Source organism: Carica papaya, chromosome 8, assembly GCF_054855325.1.
Source record: "Carica papaya isolate Zhongbai chromosome 8, ASM5485532v1, whole genome shotgun sequence".
In the NCBI taxonomy this organism is placed as follows: domain Eukaryota; kingdom Viridiplantae; phylum Streptophyta; class Magnoliopsida; order Brassicales; family Caricaceae; genus Carica; species Carica papaya.
Window position 1 is genome coordinate 30,573,664 of NC_142316.1, and position 23,358 is coordinate 30,597,021.

At 34.9% G+C, this 23,358-nt stretch overlaps 1 protein-coding gene and 1 non-coding gene across 6 annotated transcripts; one reads left to right on the forward strand and one right to left on the reverse strand.

Moving 5' to 3' along the window:
* Positions 1–182: 182 nt before the first annotated feature.
* Positions 183–255, forward strand: TRNAA-AGC (transfer RNA alanine (anticodon AGC)). The gene has a single exon. It is a non-coding gene; the product is annotated as a tRNA-Ala (tRNA).
* Positions 256–4,371: 4,116 nt separating this feature from the next.
* On the reverse strand, positions 4,372–16,705 carry PLPB (PAS/LOV protein B). 5 transcript variants are annotated; one of them, XM_022052754.2, is made up of 8 exons: positions 16,075–16,704; positions 15,807–15,963; positions 15,238–15,451; positions 15,058–15,122; positions 14,850–14,929; positions 14,710–14,765; positions 14,556–14,619; positions 4,372–4,740 (listed from the first exon to the last, which is right to left on the reverse strand). In XM_022052754.2, the coding sequence occupies exons 1-8, from the start codon at positions 16,372–16,374 to the stop codon at positions 4,588–4,590; spliced, it is 1,089 nt and encodes a 362-aa protein (XP_021908446.1). In that variant the 5' UTR covers positions 16,375–16,704; the 3' UTR covers positions 4,372–4,587. The 5 variants fall into 5 exon arrangements, with proteins under 5 accessions (XP_021908446.1, XP_021908445.1, XP_021908441.1 ...); XM_088210202.1 differs by adding an exon at positions 14,348–14,420 and having other exon boundaries at positions 4,601–4,740; positions 14,730–14,765; positions 15,807–16,705; XM_088210201.1 differs by adding an exon at positions 14,348–14,420 and having other exon boundaries at positions 4,601–4,740; positions 15,807–16,705.
* Between the last annotated feature and the right edge of the window lie 6,653 nt (positions 16,706–23,358).

Consider the following 23,358-nt stretch of genomic DNA (forward strand, 5'->3'; position numbering starts at 1 on the left):
TGATAAAATTTCTTGTATCTAAATATTTTTTTTAAAGAGCAATTCTCATAACAAACATAAGTTACATACCAGTCTCATAATTGATTTTATTTAGAAAAAAATAATTATCAAAAGCTTAAGGAGCATACATAAATTTACCAAAATTATGTATTTGTAATATAATGTTATCACCGCACCTTCAAGGGGATGTAGCTCAGATGGTAGAGCGCTCGCTTAGCATGCGAGAGGCACGGGGATCGATACCCCGCATCTCCACTTTCCCTATTTTTTTTTTGCAGTTTTCACACGCCTGCTAATATATTGCAATCTGGCATCTTGGTCGCCATTTTCCCTGGGAATTTTAATTTCCCGTAAATAAATGAAAATTTAGGTGACATTTATATGAATAACATACGTCTAAAATAATGCAAATTAATGTACTAATGAAAGTTCCTGAAAAAACAATTAAAGAATTTATCAATTTTTTACTTATACTCATTAATGTTTATATTATAAAATTTGTTAAAACAAATATTATTAATTAAGTGAAACACAAATATTTTTTGCTCTTAATGATATCAATTATTATTATGGATTCTATAAAATAAAATCTCAATAATATATTATTTAATGTTGTTCACAAACCAACCGATAGTTGTAAAAATTGTATCAGTTTATTTATTTTATTAATTTAATATGAATATATATTCAAAATATAGAAAACAAACAACAAAAAATTAGTGTAGAAAATCTTCTAAAATAATTTTTATTTAAATCTATTTATAGAGACAAATTGCTAAAATAACATTTTAACACAGATTGCTAAAATTAAGTCTTAATATTCCCCTTCGATTGGCACATAAATATCAAGAATATCCAACTTGCTCGATAGAGAATGAAATTTATCATGACTTAGAGCTTAAGTGAAAATATTTATTGACGTGAGAATGGTCGAAATATGAAAAGTAATAATATCTCCATATTTTACCGTTCTTGAACAAAATGATAATTTTATTTTAATATGCTTCATATGTTCATGATCGATATTATTAACAAAAATACATAAAGAGTTTGGTTATTACATTAAAATTGCATAGGCTGGGGATGAGAAACACCTAGTATGAAGTAATTAGTAAAGTTAAAGAAGCTCACTAATTGTAGTAGCAATGGATTGATACTCAACTTAGCTGAGGATGGGAGACTATAGTTTATTTCTTAGTTTTTCATGATATTTGGGATGTGCAAGAAAAATGATAAAACTAGTAACAAACCGTCGAGTCATTAGAAAACTAGCCCACTTTGAATCACGATAAACTTGAAGAAAGAGATCACTTAAAGAAGAAAGAAGAAAGAAGAATGCCTTATTCTAGAGATAACTTGAAGTAGTGGAGAATGTAAACACTGTGTCTAAATGAGGTTGTCTAAAATCTTGCATAAATTGATTAAGAATCTGAACAATACATATAATGTCAAGGCAAGTGATGGTGAGACAAACTAAGTGGCTAATAAGACGATAGTACTAGCCAGGATCAGAAACATGTTGGTTAAGCTGATAACTAATGTTGTTGTTCCTTAGGAAAAAAAAATAATTGAGTTTCAAGCATGTTACATTTTTGAAGAATATCAAGAGTATTCTTTCATTGATATAAAAAAAATGGCAGAATGTGAGGATTTAACTTCAATACCCAATAAGTATTTTAAAGGACATAAATCTCGATTATAAAAACAAGTGTGCATACATTGCTTGAATTTTTGGCAACAAAAAGAATGTTTTCGATAAAAACAAGATTATCCACATACACTGAAATAGTATGAAAGATGTCACCTTGATGAGATATGAAAAGATTATAGTCCTCTTCAAATTTTTTGAAATCATAATATAAAGAAGTACTAGTAAAATTGGAATACTGACTATGTATAGCCTAGTTAAGACCAGATAATGAATTGTGTAATATGCATGCTCTTGGATCATTTGGATCACCATATTTAGGGAGTTTATCCATATAAACTTCATTAGTCAAGTCATCATATTTATTGGCCACATCTAGTTCATGTAACTTTCAATGACAAATTACAACAATAACAAAAAAAAAAACATTAAATACGGCAATTTGGCCACAGGAGCATAAGTGTCATGAAAATCAAGACCCTCAACTCATGGGTAGCCTTTTGCAATTAAGTGTGTTTTATAATGTTCAATAGTACCATCTGCATTATATTTGATCTTATAAACCCATCTACAACTAGTAGTACTTTTTCCAGTGGTATTGGCTCAAATACCTATGTTTGATTTTGTTTAAGTGTATCGAGTTCATAGTTCATGACATCTTTCTAATGGGAATCTTCGAGAGCTTGAGATAAATTTTGGTTTCACCTCCAAAGATGGCAATAAATAAAGTACAATGTACATGATGAATACGATTATAAGAGAAATTGAAAAAATGAGTAAGAGGTGCTTGATGAGGTTGTAGAAGGAGTGATAGGGATGTGATCCTTGAGTTGGGAAGTACTGCACAAAGACCTGCAAGTAAAATGACTTGGTTTGGATGTGTCAAGGATGTGAAACATGGTTTGGATATGATATTTAGTTTATTAGAGGTGATGAGGGAAAAATAGTAGTAAAAGATGGCGGTGCAAGTTCGTTAAAAGAAAGTAGAAAAAAATATAATCTCTCATTTATATTTTGTGACATGACATCATCAATAAATGGTAATGGGATCACAAGAAAATCATTTGTGATAGGAATTATAATTGAAACATCATGAAATGGAAATCTATCTTCACAAAAAAAAAAAAAAAAAAACGCAAGGCACAAAAATGAAATCAGAAATAAAATGTCATGTTTTCTAACTCTTTTAACCTTATGCATACCCAACAAAAATACAGAAAGATGCATGTGCTTGAAATTCATCTTATATCAAGACATCAATCCTAATATTTTTTTTTTCTATTTTTATCAATACCTAGCCAATATGGGTGAAGAAAATTATGGCCAAAACTTGATCGCTAAAATTTCCAATAATAACAATGAAAACAACTCTCAATATGCAGCTTCAACTCATTTTGGTATTTTCTAACATTTGTTTTCCAACTTTTTTTTATCATCAATAGTTATTATTCTTTTAGATTCTCTCAATAGAAATAATTACTCTACCTATGAGTTGTTATTAATGTTCTTTGTACAAAAAATAGACCTTGTCTTAATGGTTCTTTACCCAAACCTTTAACAGACTAACAGATGGTCATTGATAGAAATGCAATTCCATGTATATCATGGCTTTTTCAGCATAGCTTATGCAGAGATGACTTATGAAATATAGGTCGACCTTGAAGAAAGATGTTCCCAAGGAAAACATATTCATTAATTCAAGTGGACGTTATTCCTCTTATAACCAAAAAAAAAAAAAAAAAACTCTTTTATCACTACTTATTATATCAAGTTAACGGAACTTTGGGATGAATACTATTAAAGAATATTTTCTTAAATGTGAAGAAGAAAAGGTTTACCAATTTTTTTATTGGACTTAATGATACCTTCAATACGGTACCTTCTCAAATCCTTAACTGTCCACTTTTACCTTCTCTCATAAAGAAAATACCTTGATCACTCGAGATAAAAATAATAACTATTATATTGTTCTATTAAATGTGTTGTTAAGAAACTAGGTGACCTCAAATTTAAATCTAGTGATACATCAAACCGTGGTGATATTTTTCAATGCGCAAAAATTAATAAGAAATCCTTTCCTCGTTAGTAAAACATGTGTCGGTTCCTGTTTTAGTTTACTCCATTGTGATATTTGAGATAGTTAAAAAGTTTCAAGTAATTTTTGGTGGCTTCTATTTTCTCAACATTGTTGACAATTTTTTCGCATGCTACTTGGTGTATCTGATGCATTATAAATCTAATACATATTATCACTTAATACATTGTTTGCATGCTCTATACTATGTAAAGGTTATACCAGCTCATCTACTGTATTAATTTAATTTGAATAAATATACAAAATACAGGATATAAATGGCAAAAAATTAGCCTAACTTTATTTCAAAACAACTTATATTTAATTTTAAAATCATCAGATATTAGAAAAATCAACTTAAAAATATATTTTCCAAAAAAAATTTATAAGGCAGTCTGTTTAACAGCTTATATATTACCTGAGAAACAAAAGAAGGTATTAAGGAATTGACTGCGTTAAACAAATCCGTCGTAGGCTTACTGCAAGTTACAAAATCTTGTCAGCTGAAATATCCATCAGAAGTCTCAACTTTAACACCTACATTGTTTGGACCCGAGTGTAAATATCCATCATAAGCACTGATCGAAGTGCCTACCTCCATATTATTATAGTCGAGACACATGAATTAGATCAATAAGAGTCCCAAAAATTCTGCATAAGTATTTCGATTATCATTTATGAATACGACAATGACACAAGCAAAAACCTCTTTCCCATTTTTCTCCTCCATTCAAATTTCAAGCATCACCAGCTCCTTGTCCGCAATTATATGCAGTTATCTTATTATGTTCAACAGAATCTAACCTTAAATAAATACACACGTGGTGCCATAGGCGAATTCTAGAAGTCAAAGTAGCATTACTACTTAAGATAAGGATGAGCCAGCACCCATTGATGAACTTCTCACTGCAATCTTGACTGCACCGACAGCGCTAAGCTGTCTCCTATCGGGGTTCAACCCATTTATGTCCTGGTTCTTGCAGCATTCTTCTATTTGAACACCCACAAAGTATGCTATCTGAAAGCCATTAACGGTAGACCCCAGTAAGAAACAATTGCATCATTAGCAGGAGGATAAGATGGCAAAAAGGGACTGCTGTTTCAGTTTTCATTTTCCTAGATGCTAGAAAGAGGAACATGCACACAATCAAGATAATGATATAAGCTTATCAATGCAACCTAAATATTGATCATTTAGATCATTTGATTTTTTGGGAGCTCATTTCCAGAAAAGCTTGAAAGGTTTAAATGATTATTCAGGTTCTAAAAGTTGAATAGGTCACCTGACTGTATGCCTGTACATTTATTATAACACTACCATGTTTCATAGTTACTAATTTTTCCTACTAGGTCACAGAACATACTATGCCCAGTACCAAAATCTTAAGCTACCTAAGGTCGTAATGGACAGTGATATGCAGCTGTGTAAACGAATACAACTAGTGATTCATCTAAATAATCCACTGTCATAATATAAATTCATCGTCAAAAGAAGACTAATATTCAAGGAAGTGAATTATCCAACTCCCAACACCAGAGATCTCCTCTTTATGATCTATTTCAGCCAAAGAGAAAAAACAATCGCATATTCATTTCAACAATTACTAAACGAACAAAGATAAATAAGACGGCTTATTTTTCCAGTGACTAGTAACTTGCCACTAATCCTTTTGATTAAGCACTTACTTCGCTTTCATAACTCAAAACTTAAGGGAGTCAAGAGTATACTTGATCTAAATTCCCTATCAGCTACAGTTGCTGTTAAGTCATCAACACAACTGGAGAATGGTTTTTCTGTACATAAATTGCCCACAGAAACTTGCCAAGCACATTAAAGAAGCGCAGAAATCCACATGGTATGCTGAATCATCTTGCTGAGACTTCCATCTGTTTAATGCACATGAGTTGGCTGGCAGAATAGTAGGACAAAGAAACACTATTTCATCCTTAAGGCTCACAGTATCACCATGCTTAGGACTGCAATGAATTTATTACTTTCCCACCCTTCATATGTGTCACAAATTTGTCGACATCAGCTTCTAAATTCAAAACTTACCTGAGTGGGCGGTCCTATCAAGAAATGCTATATTCTGAATAAATTCCAGCCCACAGAAATACTACTTACGGTGGATTTGGTTAAATTGCCAGCATATTAACTTTTATTCTTAATATCCACAATAACGTTTATCTGAACGACCTTCGCTCCCAATATATAAAAACTATAATGAAAAATAAAGTAGGAATTAGCTAAAAAAAGAATAGAAATTGCACTAGATGGAATCTTACAGTTAGTGGCTGTATAACTAAATGGAATCTGAATGACTTTGACATTTTTTTTAATTCAATGAAAATAGACAGCTTATTTCATGACACAGCTGCCAATTAGCAGCTTGCAGCCCAACAATGAGAGTTGGTGGCAGCAAGGTTCTTCCCTCCAAGGGCAGATTCACCTCTCCAAGCTTCGCCAGTGTCTCTGCTACTGGCACTCCTTGATATGAAAACCACCAGCTTCTTCTCTGTGACCAGATCTATCAGTTCTCTGAACTATATTGTATCCCTCCAGATATGGAGCTCGTACTCACATTTTTTTAAAGAAACAGGAGTTGGTTATATTAACAGAGCACCAAGAAGGTGCCAGCAACGAACACAAACTAAAAGGCAAAAAACAAAATATCTATAAGGTTCACTAAATCCTTTTAAAATATTAGAGGCCGACTATAAAAGAAAATACTCATGAGTGTGGAACTACTTATCTCGAATGCTATTAAAAGAAGATAAAATGCCAAAAAAATTCTCCTATTCTTTTTCTTCTAAATGACCATCATGATAGCCACTGGAATAAGGGAGATGATCTTTCTCCTGGACTTGCACCTTGATGCCATCCCAAGCTACTAATTCATCCACAATCGAACCACTGGCCACCCAGAACAAATTTAGGAAGGGAAAATATAAATCCCAAGAGACTTCTGAAATCAACACACTGTAGGAAGAGATCCTCTTGTAAGCGCATCGGCCGCCCATTAACAATGAGTCTACCCTGCTTCCTTAAGTTATTCCAGGCAAAGAAAGCCACAGGAGGAGGCTGTTTTTTCAAATTTTTCTTGAAGCTACTTCATTTAGAGAGAGTTCTGATAAAAGGATCTCTTATAAAACACTCCATTCTTACTATAAGACCACAAAGTAACTACAGGCATCAGATCAAAACGGCTGGACTCAAGAAAAGTCAAAAGAGAGGATGTCAAGAAGCCACCAAAACCTCCGGTAGTGTACTACAGAAGAAGGGATAAAAAGGGAAATATACTCACAGAGGCAAAAGGGGCTTTTACCCTTGTAACCAATTAGGGTTTAAGGTTTGGAATGGTGAAACAGAAAAAGCATTCCACAGTGACCCCTACCTGCCGGCTATTTGGGTGTTGCAACCTCAAGGTGTGCCTAGAAGTTCCCACTTCCCCTTTCTTGCTCATTTTTCCTGCATTTGTAGCCTACAAATAAGAATTTTATGAATGAAGGCATCAAAGATTTTTTACCTCAAAAGTAAATTAATCTCTCTTTTCCTATTCTCTTTGTTTTGGCAAATTGAAGTCACAAGCAAGGTTTTTGAGAATGTAGTATCAAAGCCCTCGGAGGCGGCCAAAACGTACATCACAGTCGCCTTGCGTAATCGATCCAAAAGGAAACCGAGGATGGTGGATCCCGTGAAATGGCGGCCGAACCCACCGTGGAAGAACTAGATCAACGGCTGATTAAGTTCATGACGGAGTTCTACGAGTCACAACGACTGTCCTCTAGACAACTCGGCCTCATGGTGGAGTTGATTCTCTGTAAATTGTCGTTGGTAGAAGTGCCAAAATTGTTGGCAACATAAACTTGCAGGAGAAGAGGCATTTTGCCTTCTCCCCTCTGTGCGAGCCGATTGAGGTAAATACCCTCAATCCAGTCAATGTGGTAGCAAGAAAACAGGTTGGGTTTGATTCAAGTGATAAGTTGCGCACCATTGAACCCATGAACCAAACTGGTCCAATTGAGTGATGTTGAACCCAGGATCACCGTTGTAATCTAAAACTCACACAATACTCAGTAAGGCATGAAAGACTTAAATCCTATAAAAACTCTTTCTACTTAACCTGCTATTAATAGAGTGAAAGGAACTAAAATCATTGATAAATTAAAATAGTAGGAACAGGAAAAACACCACAAGTGATATCTTGATAAGTTAATCCAACTCCTTACTCAACAAGAAGGATGAAAATACCTTATTAGCTAAAAAAAAACTATAATTTTATTAATTGAAACTTAAATGGTTACAACTAGAAATTAAAAAACTATTTATGGAGTAGGTTATGTGTAATATAAGAAAAAATAGATCTTTTGAATTAATTGTAGGAAATTACATAAGAAATTAAATATAAACTTCAATGAGAAAATACTAAGAATCAAGAAGATTACAATTAAAATAAGTATGATCTGCCCTCTTTTAAATGGAGAAGATTTTAACTAATTATGGGTATGATTGAGGGAAGAATTAAGAAAGATTTTGACCGACTTAGGAACGGATTAATTGCTCCCATCATCTCTCCAAAATCCATGAGATTTCAATCTCCCATTAAGGCATGAGATTTGATTTCCTCCTCTTGATTTCTTATGCAGTTTAGGAAGGAAATCCCCCCCTTGGCTGACTCTCCCTTTAAGGGAGAAGATTGCTGGCAGGTTTGGGAGAAGAAACACCTTATGGGATATTCCTCTTCCACTTGAATTGAGATGTATGTACTGCACTTGGGCTTCTTTAAATGATCCAAACCCATGCCCCCTCATTGATCCATTCTTGGATGAAGAGTTGAAAAACTTGTTGTAATCTTTTTTACTCTCCCTCTTGTAATAGGCTCACTTGATATTATAATATTTTCATGGTCCATGCTCACATCATGGAGGATTTAAACTGAACCAGCCCACTGGAAACCCCTGGATCGAACTGGTTCATCTGCGACACCGAATCAAACCGGACTCAGCCAAAATCACGTCTCTTCCTAAGGTGGAAATTTTCACGTTTGAGGGAGTAAATCTCTGCAGACTGATAAGTAGGTGTGATAAGTATTTTCTAGCGCACAACACACCAAATGAGCACAAAGTAGAAGTCGGACCCTCTTCTTGGGAGAAATTGCGGATATATGGTACAAATGGTGGCTAACAAAAAAGTGATGAGACAAAGCGAGAGTATTTTGTGTAGGATCTCTGACAAAGATATGGCAGGCCTTTAAGGAAGGATTTCATTGAAGAATTTACAATTTGATGCAAACTGAGATTGTTCTAGAATACTAAGAATAATTCGAGCATTTGCGCGCCCTAATGAATGCGGACAATCCCACTCTCTTGGAGAAACTTTTATATCCAGTTTTATCAATAGTTTCAAACCGAAGCTATAGCCAGTGATAAGGTTGCTCAAGTCACATACTTAATCAAACTTTTGAGGAAGCTCTATTTCAGGAGAAATCCATAATTGAAATGCCCAAGATTTCATACTGTATAGAGAGAACTCCCTACTCATCTGGTAGCACAAGGGAAATGTCAGCTCGAAACTCCGAGCGTACGGGAAGAGAAACGGACATTAGGAAATCACTGGCATCATGCTAGAAATATGATGACTGTTATTTCCCAGGACACCTTTGTCAAAACAAAACTATGATGGCAACTGAGGAAGTTTCTAACCAAGAAGACATCTTAGATAAGTTACCCAAAAAGGAGATCACAGATGAAGAAAATCTAACAAGTACCTTGTCCATACAAGTAATAAAAGGGATTTCACCATGCAACACCTTTAAAATCAGAGGAACACTGACTTGTTGTAATGTGCTAGTTTTGGTGGACAATGGAAGTTCAGACTTGTTTCTAAATGAAGATTTGGCCAAAGGAATTAAGAATCGCGTGGTTAGGGACAAATCATTGATGGTAAAGGTAGCAAATGGGCAATGAATCACAAGAAGTATTGAATGACTGGATGTTTCTTGGATAACGTAAGGTTACAAGTTTGGGTACAATTTCCAAGTAATTCAACTCGGTGGATATGACGTGATACTTGGAGTGGACTTGATGAAGCAATTTAGTCCTATGATATTTGATTTGTAAATGCCACCATTAAGTTCTACTATAGCAATTCGTGCATAGTACTTAAAGGACATGACACAATTGGCCAAATGAATGAGGCTACTACTAAGAAATGGGGAAAACAAAAAAGCAACATGGAAGAAGGGATTGTTTTCCTAGTTATGGAGGTTGACCCAGAAGATCGAGTTACTCTAACTCACAATGAATCCTTAAAGTCTTTGCTAGAGCAATCCAAGGACATATTCGAGGAGCCTCAACAACTACCTCCATCCAGGGAATTTGATCATGCAATTTCATTAATTGAAGAAGAAGCAATCGTCAATATTCAGCCTTATAGGTACTCCTTCCTCTAGAAGAATGAAATAGAAAAACAAGTAAAGAATATGTTACAGAAATCAATCATCTGGCTCAGCCGCACCCATTCTCATCTCTAGCCTTGGTGATCAAAAAGAAAGAAGAAACCTAGAGATTCTGTATAGATTACAGGGAACTTAATTCACTAACAATCAAAGATAAATTTCCTATTCTTATTATTGATGATTTACTTGACGAGTGACATAGTGCTTCTATTTTCTCAAAACTTGATTTGAGAGCAGGATATTAATGGATTCATATTAAAGAAGAAAACATTCACAAAACAGTTTTTTCGAACTCATCAAGGCCATTATAAATTCAGAGTGATGCATTTTGGTCTCACCAACACCCCAACCACTTTTCAGATTTCTCATGAATCATATTTTCAAAGAAATTATTAAAAAATTTGTCCTCTTCTTTTTTGATGAAATTCTCATTTACAGCTCCAGCGAACAAGAGCATTTGTTTCAACTTGAAATAGTACTGCAGTTACTACAAGAGCACAAATTATATGCCAAAAGAATTATATGCTGCTTCCTGCAGACTCGAGTAGAATATCTGGGACACATCATATCTCAGGATATGTTCAAACAGACTCTAAGAAAATTGATGTCATGGTCAACTGACCGACCCTACAATCTCTCAAAGTTCTTAGGGATTTTTTGGCTTAACCAGCTATTATCACAAATTCATTAAACAATATGGGGGTATGGCCAAACCGAACAAGCCTTTCAACAACTAAAAAGAGCAGTGCCTTCAAGTCCCGTATTGCAGTTTCTGAAATTTGGGGGTCCATTTACCATAAAAACAAACGCTAGCGATAAACCAATTGGAGCCATCTTAATGCAAGAATGACAACCAATAGCATCTATAAGCAAGGTCTGGAGTCTCGGGAATTAAACCAAGTCCATATACAAAAAAGAACTCATAGTTGTCTTATATGTAGTTGGTCAATGGCACCACTATTTGGAAGGTGTTTCTTTCATTATTTGGACATATTAATGCAGTCTCAAGTACCTATTGGATCAAAGAGTATCTTCTATGGTCCAAAAAAAAGGTATTACGAAAGTATTGTAATTGAATTACCTCATCCAATCTAAACATGGGGCCACAAATACAGTTGCAGATGCCTTATCCAAAAGGGAACATGAGAATACAACAGAAGTTCTTTACACTGTCACCACTATTACTCCTGCTTGGGTGTGTGAGGTGTCCAAAAGCTATACCAAAAACTCTTTTATGCAACAACTCATCATATAACTCATGATATCCCCACAAAGCAAGTCATTTTTCCACCTCTCTAATGGACTTCTGCGATATAAAGGGAGTCTAGTCATTGGTAACAGTGAAGGACTATGGCATCAACTCCTTTATCAATACCACAACTCCATCATAGAAGATCATTCGGGCATCAAGGCCACCTATAAATGGATCAAACAGCATTCTTACTGGCCTGGCATGAAGAAACAAGTTACTCAGTGGGTGCAAGAGTGTGACACTTGCCAATGTTGCAAAAATGAAAAAATGTTCATCCTTAGACTCTAACATTCGTTACTCATGTCATCCCAAACTTGAACTCACATATCAATGGATTTTATTGAACAACTACCTAAGTCTGAAAAGACATTGTTCTGGTGATAGTAGACTGGTTCACTAAGTATGGTCATTTTATTCCTTTATGGCATCCCTTTACAACTCGAAAAGTAGCGTACCTTTACATGGAGACTATTCAAAAGTTGCATAGAATACCATGTGTCATAGTATCAGATAGGAACCCCTAATTCACTAGTCTCTTTTCGAAGGAATTGATGAAAGCAGTAGGAACCAATCTACATTCTAGCACTGCTTATCATCTGCAAGCAGATAGTCAGACGAAGCAGCTCAATTAATATCTGAAAATTTACTTACGATGCATGACTCATGATCAATCCAAAACATGGGTAAAATGGTTATCCACTACTGAATGGTGGTATAACACATCCTACCACACAGGCCCAAAATGACTCTCTTATAAGCTCTCTATGGGTTCTCACCTCCACATTTCTCCGACATAGTTAACTTTTCACCAGCTTCACTATCTGTTGAAGAACTACTAGCAAAAATAGAAGATGTTAACCGAATGATCTGACAACAACTCTTGAAAGCCCAAACCAGAACTAAGTAACATGCAGATAGGAACTACTGTGAAAGAAGTTTTAAGAAACAAGATTGGGTACTACTCAAACTGCAACCATACAAGCAAGGGTCAATAAGACAAACAAGAAGATCCATGCTATAACCTCGCTTCTATGGGCTCTTTCAGATAATTCAGAAGATTGGAGCAGCAGATTATAAGCTTCAGCTGCCTCCTTCATCTTGAATCCACCCGGTGTTTCACGTATAACAACTTAAGAAGTACACGGAAAGAGGAGACATGGTAATCGAACACTTACCAGACAAGAAAGAAGAAGACTTACTCAGTGTTCAACCCCAACAAATACTATGACAGTGGGTTATCCTACAAGGAATGCTGCCTGTAGAACAAGTCCTCGAACAGTGGGAATGCACTTCAGCAAAAGAATGTACTTAAGAAGATTATGAATGTATACAGCAGTAATTTCTACATCTCAACCTTGAGAACGAGATTGATGCTTAAGGTGAAGGTATTGTCAACAAGCTACCAAAGCCTCTGGTAATGTACTACAGAAGAAAAGGTCAAAAAGAAAATGTACTCACAGGGGCAAAGGGGATTTTTCCCACTGTAACCAATTAGGGTTAGGTTTTTGGAACAGTAAAACTGAAAAACCGTTTGACAGTGACCCCTAACTGCCGACTGTTCAGCCGTTGCAACCTCCAGGCGCCTGGAGGTTCCCGCTTCCCCTTTCGCTCATTTTTCCTGCCATTTGTGGCCTATAAACAGGCAAGAGTTCTACGAATGAAGGCATCAAATATTTATTACCTCAAAAGCAAATCAATCTCTCTTTTTATGTTCTCTCTTTCTTTTTCGTAGATCTAAGCCATGAGCAAGGCTTCTGAGAGAGACATGCCAACAATCTACCAATTATTGAGATGCAGCAGGAGCTAGACGTCTCACTCAGGAGGTAAGGCTCCCATTGCAAACCACAATATCACTAACTATAACATCCTTGTTCCTAGTAATAACGAAGATAGTAGGAAATCTAGCCTTGTGTAGTCTCTATCTCCACCACCGATTCACCCAAAAGCTTGAAGCTTCATTATTACCAGTCAACACAAGAAGCTAAAAGGATAGCTTTAATCCTTACTAATCAACTTCCAAAGACTAGTAGCATAACTCTGGCTGATCCTAGCAAACTTCCAACCCTTATTGTCTAACCCGCATTTTGCAATAATCACCTATCCCCACAAACAACTACTCCATGATATAAATTTCCAAGCAACTTCACTAACAAAGGTTTGTTCACAACGGATTAAAATCTTATGCCAAGACCTCTCACCAAAGTAGGTCTTCACTACATCCCAAGTCACAAGATAGTACCGCCTCAGCTCTCTAGTGCTTCCTATGCTGCCTGTGGGGACAGCATACATTTATAAGACCAGTTTCCACAGCCAATTCTATTGGACATAATAACTGCACTTGACCTTAAACTAACTGATGGAACAAGAAGATCCTCAAACCAACCATTTAAGAAGCTTTGTATATATGTCGAGTAAATTAGGACCAATATGAATAAACCAAATCCTAAAGATACCCCAAATGCAATACCAGAGCTCTCATGTGACAAGGACTATTATCCTATGCACTCAATTCGCGTACTAGTATAATGTTTTATTATATTTTATTCTCTCATGTAGTCTTTTTCCTTTAGTTAAAGTATTAAATTGTTAATTTTCCTTGAGTTAGTATTCACAGGTTATTCTAAGTACAAATTACACAAATTATTCATAGAGCAGTGACCGTGGTTCAACAAATATTCTATGAGTAAACAACTCATCTCCATGCATTTAGGTTTATGAACCTATATCAGCTAGAGCAGGGACCATGGTTCAAAACATATTCTGAGTATATTGTTCATCCCCATGCATTTAGGTTTATGAACCTATATCAGTAGCTTTGCAAGTTAAGGTCAATTTTGATAAGCCAGGGAATACATCCTGATTTATTAGGAAAATTGGCAAAAGAATGTATCCTTGATACACAAATTTGTAATTACCGTTCTCTATCTGTCAGCAAAGATAAGAGTTTGAGCATACGGACGAACAAATCCGCATTTGGCTTTTCTGGTTCTATTATGAAGTCAATTTGGTAAACATCAGCCCTCAATCAAAGATAAAGTCTCATTGAGGTGTCTAAGACAAGCATTAAAAATTAAATTGATTACCAGAAATAGCAACAAATGAGATCTATGTATATGACCATACCTTGCCAGAAGCATTGCGAACTGGTGATATGTGAAGAAAATTCCAAAATATACTCTTGTCCTTCCTGGCATTTGAAACAGCAATATATGTCTTTAATCAAGAGATGTTAATGTAATTCCTCAAGAAATATTGGAAGAACAGTTAAAGAATCAACCTGTAATTTAAGATACGTACTGTGCATGCTCGTTCACCGTGAATGCTTTGCTTTATCTGGGCAAAAATATAGCCACAGGCATAATTATACACACATCAAAAGGTCCATGATTAATTCAACAAATTACAACAAAATAACACCTGATATAATGTCAAGGAATCAGTGTCCTCTCCACTCAAAAATCGACAATTGCGCCCCAACACTTCATGTCTATCGTAGCCTATGGAGGTAACAAAATGGAACCAGTAATCAGTGTCCGTGCGTGTGTATATTTATGGTGAAGATAATGCTATCCCAAGCAATAAAAGCATCCAGCAACAAGGACTTGGTAAACCACTCGTCACTCACCGGTCAATTTTAAGAAGGCATCACTTGCATAAACTATTGGCATGTCAGGTAACTGAGAATCGGTTCTGCAAGGGCGACATGAATATGTTGCAGATAACAAATAAATGAAGACATCAAATATCTTCCTAGTGCCATAATTCTACTATGAATTAAGAAATTTAGGACTTTGAAATAACTCACAATACAAAGCTTTGTTTGATTCTACCAAGAGATATATTTAGTGACGAGCTGAGGAAGCCAGCACCGGGCAAGCAGCATCTCTTCCCACATACCACTCTGCCAGTCGATTCGCTGTAGTGGGTTAGCACAGACAAGATGTTGTTGATGGCACCTAGCGCTCTCTGCTTATTCAGATCACTTGCCTCAGACAGCTCTATCTCATCATTCTCAGATTCTATAACAGACACCTCAAATGAGACTTATCAGAATGCAGTTAGGCTATATTTCAATCAAATTTAAAAAATATTGTAGAATTTATTTGCAAATAAAATTACATAAAGAAAAAAAAAATGGATTTATTCCAAAACGGGAAAAGAAGCAGCTCCAATTAATTCTAGTAAATTGCACCAGAGTAAAAAATCAAAAACAGACTAACAAAGCTACTGAAGTTTCTAAAAACTAACCACTAGAAATATTGACCAGTCAATAAAAAATTCTTAAGACTCTACAATCAATGCTATGGAAAGAGATCAATTTGCTATTTGCCAACAAGGATTAGCATTTATATTAACAGTCTATACAGTACAAACCTCTAGGATTGGTATCCAATGACAAAACAAGGCCAAAATCCAGCAAAGAATCGGAGCAAACTTCTCTTCTACAAGATCCCAAAACAACTTCCGGCAAACCAGAACCTCCATCACTAAACCTCGCACCATTCCTCCTCTGTTTTGCGTAAATCGGGACCTGAACCGCCACAAAATTAATAACCCTCCCATCCTTCTTCCCGAAAACCGGACTCATAAGAAACAACATCCAAAATGGTGTCCCGTCTTTGCGGTAGTTCAACAAACTCACCTCTACTGTCCTCTCTTCTCGAATTGCCTGACGAATCTCCATGACGGACCTTCGGTTCGTTCTGGGTCCCTGAAACACCCGACCGTTCTTGCCAATCACTTCCTCTCTCGAGTAACCCGTCATTTTCAGGAACCCCCGGCTCGCAAACACTATCGGGTGGCCGGAAATAGAAGGATCGGTGATGGTGAAACTTTCGGGCAACTCGTCGAGAGCTTCGCGTACCCAGCGCGAGTAGCGGCAGTTAAAAGACTGCTCGATTAGACCCAATTGTGTTGTTGGTGATGATGTTGATTCTTCCATTTTTTATCCTGTTTCGCGTGTTCTAATCTTCTGGGAACGCAGATTAGTACCAATCCCATGTGGCACTTCAAGCTTATCTTAGTAACTGATAAACTCTCTGATTATGAAACTATTGATTGAACGAACTTGAACAGAGAAATTGAAAAGAGAGGACTAGTAATTTCCAGAAATTACCTATCTATCCCACAGCTTTCTTCCCCAGTCGTGATATAATCCAGAAAAGAGAGGGGAGATTGCTGGAGAGAGCCTCATGTGTTGGCAGAGAGACGAGGAAAGAGAGAATTTTGAAGTGGAGAAGAAGACGGAAGCTAATGGGTATGTGTGGTTTAATAGGAGGTGAAGTTCTGAAAATATCGTGCGGGAATCGAATGAACAGTGAGGAGCGAGCAATAGCCATCAATTGGTTTTCGTCCATGGTGGATGACTAAGCAAGAAATCTTTCTTATTATGTGATGGAAGGGGGAACCCGCAAACAGAGCCACACAAACATTTGAAGAGCACACCATTACACAATCAACACAACAAAAGCGTCGATGAGATACAAGGTAAAACGCATTTCATGATGTCGTTTTATGCGTAAATAAATCATTGTTAAACCAAGCTTGCCAACCCCAAAAAAAAATTTCAGTGCTCAATTTATACACTTGATTTCAAGTACTAAACACAGCTGCTTTTAAATAAAAACAAAAAAATAAATTAAAAATTATTGTAATTCGTAATAATTATTTTACTACTTATACAAAAAAAAATTTATTATTTAAACTTTGAACATTATAATTTTCATAGCTAAAGAATTAAATATAATGTCATATTTTTATTGAAATTATCTTTATATAATATTTTATTAAATATTATACTATTTTTGTCATATCTTATATCTACACAATCCCATTTTTATAGTATTCTTAGTCCGATGCCAAAGCTAAATAAATCCTAAATATATTAATGTACGACATCTTTATTTTCTTTTAATAAATATTTTTTCAACTCCTACGTTATTTTAAGAAACAAGTGGTTTGTGAGGGTTCTTGCGTGGGTCCCAAATCAAGGGTTTCGGACCTTCTGGTCTACAAGATCAACGGCTGTGAGCGAATGAAAAGCAACCCGAAAGGAAACAAAAGGTAATACTTATCCATCCACGTCATTGCACGTTGTCGTTTTACGTTGATCTTCTGCACCCCTCAAATTAAAACATTTTTGTTTCGTCCGGGCGGGAACGTGGAGAGTTTGTGGACACGTACGCCCATGAGTCAATTCGGTGTGGGTCCCACACAGTAAATTGCTTTTGCTTTGCTGCGCGGCATCGCCGCGTTTCCACGTGTCCAGACGTCATCCCCTGCCCCTGCTCAAAATTTTTACCTTGGTTTTCATTTGTTGATTAAAATATACACTTTAATTTTTTAATTAAGTTATTTATTGTTAAGTCACACTGTAAGTTTTAACTCTTAAAAAATATAACAAATTGTCATTTTAATTTATTAATTATATTTTAATGTTTCTTTTATTGTAATTTAGTACTTAAAACTCAAAAATTTATTTCAATTTATAAGTTTTGTACAAATGTAAAAGCATTGATAGAAAAGATAAATTATTTCTATTTTATTTTTTAATATTTAAAAATTATAACAATTAAATAATAATACTAATAAACTTAATAGAATTAATTAACAACAAATACAAATAATTTGCATTAATTTTTTCAAAATTTTAAATTACTACTTCTAAATTAATTAATTACATTTTTAAATAATATACATAATTTTATTACTTTTAGATAAAATATTTTAAACGAGTCATAATTTCATAAGCTCATAGGCCAGTGAATAAAAAAAAGTTTTGGAACCTAAATTCCAATATGATCTATAATTTATAAACTAAAATAGTAATTTCATTAAAAATTAAATTTTTATTTATACATGTACGTATCATAGTCAAACTAATTTTTTATTAATATGAATATAATATATAAGTTTTGGAAAAGTTAATCATTACTATGTACATAATTACAATAATATATAATAAAATAAAATAAAAAACACAATATTTAACGTGATTCGGCAAATGTACTTATATTTACAGGTAGTACCGTAAAAAAAATTTTGTACTATGATCAACTGATAGTACATCACCAATAGAATTGTTTTACCATCACAAAACTCTTCAAAATATATATAAAATATTTTTTATAATAAATATAAAATATTCTCTCATGATAAATACATGTTTCTCATGATAAATATAAAATATCTCACATAATATATATAAGATATCCCTATAATCAAATTACATCAATAAATTTTCTCATTTGCTTAAATTTTCTTCATCAACAAAGAAAGTAACCGTCTTATCACATTGTCTTGCCAAATTGTCCTTACATGGGCATTAATGAGTATTATATATTCTAATTAAGTTTAGATCGTGCCTAAATTGGATACCTAATCCCCGAATGAAATGATATTTGCTATCAAGTTCTTCACACACAGCACTAATCCTCTTATATGTGTCTGAACTACATGGTTCCTAGAAATCAATTATCATTGCAACTAACAAGGTATATGTAACTAAATTCTCATTTATTTGTGGTAGTCTAATATGTCTTATCTTATTACCCGTTACAATATTATATGGTTGATGTTGATTAGGTACGTCATCACCTTTTTAATTAAGAACTTGCGTTTCATGTCTTGGATTATTGTACTGAACTTCTAGTTCTATTTATTCTTTAACACTGTGACTTAATTATATTGTTGTCTTTTTCTTCTAATTGCTTAGTGAAGCATATTCATTAAATATTATAGCTATGCTGAAAATCAACCCTGGGGATTTTGGCTCACTATACAACAACTTGTAACCTTTTACTTCAGTTATATATATTATAAATTTGCATTTTTCTACCATCAACTTAAGTTTACCATTCATTACATGAGTATAAGCAGAACAACAAAATACTCTCAACTGAAAGTAATCAACAAGTGATTCAAACCATGCTTTAAATATGACTTTTACACTCAATAGCCGTAGATAAAGATCTATTAACCAAGTAACAAACAATGTTTACATCATTAGCCTAAAATTTATGTCCCAAACATGGATAGAATAATATGTTTTGTGCCATAGCACAAAACATCTTATTCATGCGTTCTACAATACTATTATATTGTGGTATTTTAACACAAGTGCTATATCTTATTATGTCTTTTGTACTATAAAAATTATCAAACATATGATTGCAAAATTTTAACTCATTATTAGTTATAAGACACTTGATCTTCATTTATGTCTTTTTTCAATCATAGTCTTTGTAACACCCAGAAAATTTTATTTTATTATTATAATAATTATTATTATTTTACTGTATTATTTTTAATTAATTCTAAATAAATATAATTAAGTGTTAATCGAATTTAATTTATTTTAAATTACTTTAATTTATATTAAATAGAAATAATAATAATAAATATAATAAAAAGGGGTAAAATTATTTTAGGGATTTAATTGAAAGCAATTTTGGGAAAAAGTTGTGAAATTTTGGGTTCTAGGGGTATTTTTGAAAGAAAATTTGAAAACCGGATGGTCAAAACGCAATTTAGAAGAATTGCGCCACGTTAGCTGCCCGGTCAGTAGCCCCGGCCAACCAGAACGTGCCGCGTGGTAGAGACACTGACGCGGGAGGCCACGCAGAAGGGAGCTACGTGGGCGATCCGCGTGCGCGCGATCGAACAGCTGAGATCCGTTCCCGCGATCGGACAGTCCAGATTGCACGTGCACGGACGGCCCAGATTAAATCGCACACGAACGGCCCAGATTGCATCACGATGAACGACTCATATTATTTCCTATTTAATTGTGATCGGACGGCCTAGAGTAAATCACGATGGACGGCTCAGATTAAAAGCGGAAGGTTATAAATAATCTCACCCATACCCAAACCCTAACCCTAGCCGCCAGAGCCCTCACTAGAGAAGACAGCCCAGCCGCCGTCACCCGCCGCCGCACCGGAGCACTTTCCGACCGCCAAACGAGGTAAAAATTCTCTCATTGGCTCAGAATTAGAGACTGAACTCACCTGTGGCCAAATTGGAGTCAAAACACTGGCCAATTAGTCGAAAAATGCCGTCGAAGCCCAGCGGCACCGCCGCGGGTTTTCTCGATTTTTGCCTCCGATGAGACCCTTCTCAATTCCCGTTCGATATAATTTTTACACCATTGTGACCACCGTTCCTTCCTTTACAGGTTGACCGGAGCAAAACATCAAATCGCAACCCGAGCTCGAGGAGCTGCCGCACCGGAGAGCCCCATCGCCGGTAAGTTTCGGTTTTTGGTGTTTTTTCGGTTCACCGAGGGCCCTAAAAGGTGTTTTCTCACAGGAACCAATGCAAGTTTAGCCGAAAATGGCCGAAAACAGCCAACCCGAGGCGGATCACCGACTGGAGCGGGGGCGCCGTCGCTAGAGCACGGTAGAGCCGCCGTGCCAGAATTCCAAAATTGGCCGAATAGGCATTGGGTCTAATTTTTGAGTTATTTGGAACATGTGTAGGTACCGTAGGCGCGTTTCAGTTCCTAGAGAAAAATTCAGGGAACCCAGGGACTGCCCGTAGGCGTAGTGAAAATCTAATTTTCGGCTTCGAATCAGATAAAGACCCCTCACTATATTTCCTATCACGGGGTTAAAGTCTAATAAATGATAAAACTATATTTGTATGAATTAAATAGATATACATAATTATTACGGTTGCTAATGGAGCCCGAACCAGATATATTTCTCTATCAGTTCATATTTGATTTATTTTACAGTCTAAATGTGGTATAGTATCTGATTTATTTATTCTATAGTTTTGAATGCATGAATCACTGTTTACTTCATTATGGCTTAATTTTGTGAATTCGATGATATGTTTGCCTTTTTGGATGCTCGTTACTTGTTTAAAGTATTCATGTTTATGTGAGAAACAAAAAACTAAAAAAAAAATAGAAAATGTATGTGAATTGATAAATGGATAAGTTGACAGCCTCACTAGATATCCTAGGAGACAGGGGAAGGATCGGGTCCATAGGGAACCCTACCAGGAATGTTGTCTCAAACCGAACTGGGTATGGAGACTTTCAATATTTTGGCGCTCATACCAGACGGGGTATGGAGACGACCCGCTTCACCCTCATACCGGACGGGGTATTGAGGTTTTATTATTTGGGGTCCATACCGGACAGGGTATGGAGACGGCCATGGAAATTAAGTTTGTTAAAAGAATGGTTCACGTGTAGCGGGGACCCCTATGGATCCCTGCGGATACTGGTAGGCTGATAAAAAAGGGGTAACTGTTGTTTGATGATTGAAATATAAAAATATGACATATACTATGATATAGATTATGTATGAATTCATGATATTTGTGATGTTACTGTTTTCATGAGTCATTTTATAAATCCCACTGAGGTAAGTGGACGGTAAATGGTTTAATTATCGATAAATAAATTTACTTGAAACTTGTGCTCCATTGGTTGTTTTTGGTTTTCTACCAACCTTTACTTCTGTGATAATGAGATAGTTTGACGTCTTTACTGGACTAGTGTAAACCATTCCTTATTTAACTATTTCAGATAAGGAGGACTTGATTCCCGAGCCCGATCCACAAAAAGACAGCGAGTAGATACCTAGATGTTTATTAGTTTCTTTTATAGTCTATCATTTCTAGTATTCCCGTTAAAGGACTTATTTTTCTGATATTGTTAGTACGTTTAAGTTATTATGTAAGGGATATTAATCAGAACTTTTTATTTCGCTTCTGCATTCATATTCTTTATATATATTTCCTTTTAAATTTCCGAGGTTGTTACAATCTTCCATTTAACAAATGTTAAAAATGCATCATATGTGGATTTCAGAAAGTACACCCAAACTTTTAAAGAGTAGTAATAAATCAAAGTTATGAAGTACCTTACGCCACTCTTAGAGGAAATTTTATATAAACCCCATAAGTTGAATGGATATAATTCAACTTATATTTAGTTTTATGCACTGTCTTTTTTATTTAAATTCACTATGACCTGTTTATCAAACACAAAAATGTTCATAAAAATTTATGACTTCTTTTTTATAACCGTTCAATAAAATTTATCTACTTAAAATAGATAACCTCTTGTCATTTATATGTCTTAAACACTATTGCTACAACTGATTCTGATTACAGCTTTCTGATGTTAAAACAGTTTCCCCTAAAACCGTATTGCCCTGAAGAATATATAATCTAGAGTATAAACTATCTTTCATGGTTATCATAAAGCCTTTACATACTTTGAGGACACAATTTTCTGCATGACATCTATAACTTTGATACTCTAATGTAAAAAGAGAAATCAAATTCCTCTTTATTTGATGAAATGTCAATACTCAATAATTCTGACAACTCCATCAAAGATTCTTAATATGATATTATCATTCTCAACTACAAATAATGACTATCAATATCCATATACACTGTAACGACCCCCAAAATATCTAAAGAAAATAGATAATAACTTAAGTGTAGAAACAAAATAAAAGGGTTAAGGTTTACATTTCCTACACAATAACTTAAAAGTACTAAACAACATTATGGAATTCACTATTTTGAAAGAAACATAAGAAATAAGAAAATAAACAGAAAAGAGAAAATATCTAGCATCTACTTGCAATCTTCATGTGGATCGGGCTCTGGAACCTGGTCCTCTTGATCTGAAATGGTTAAATAAGGAATGAGCTATACAGCCTAGTAAGGATATTACAGTATATCACTAACACATAAATAAAGGTGGATATAAAAACAAAAACAACTAATGGAGCACTAAATTTAGCAAATCTATTTATCAATCATAAAATCATTTACCATTCACTTACCACAGTGAAATTTATGAAAATAACCTATGCAGACAATAATATCATACGGATGATAATTTTATGTAAGATCAGCAACATAGCACATATCATAAATCTATACACATCGTCAA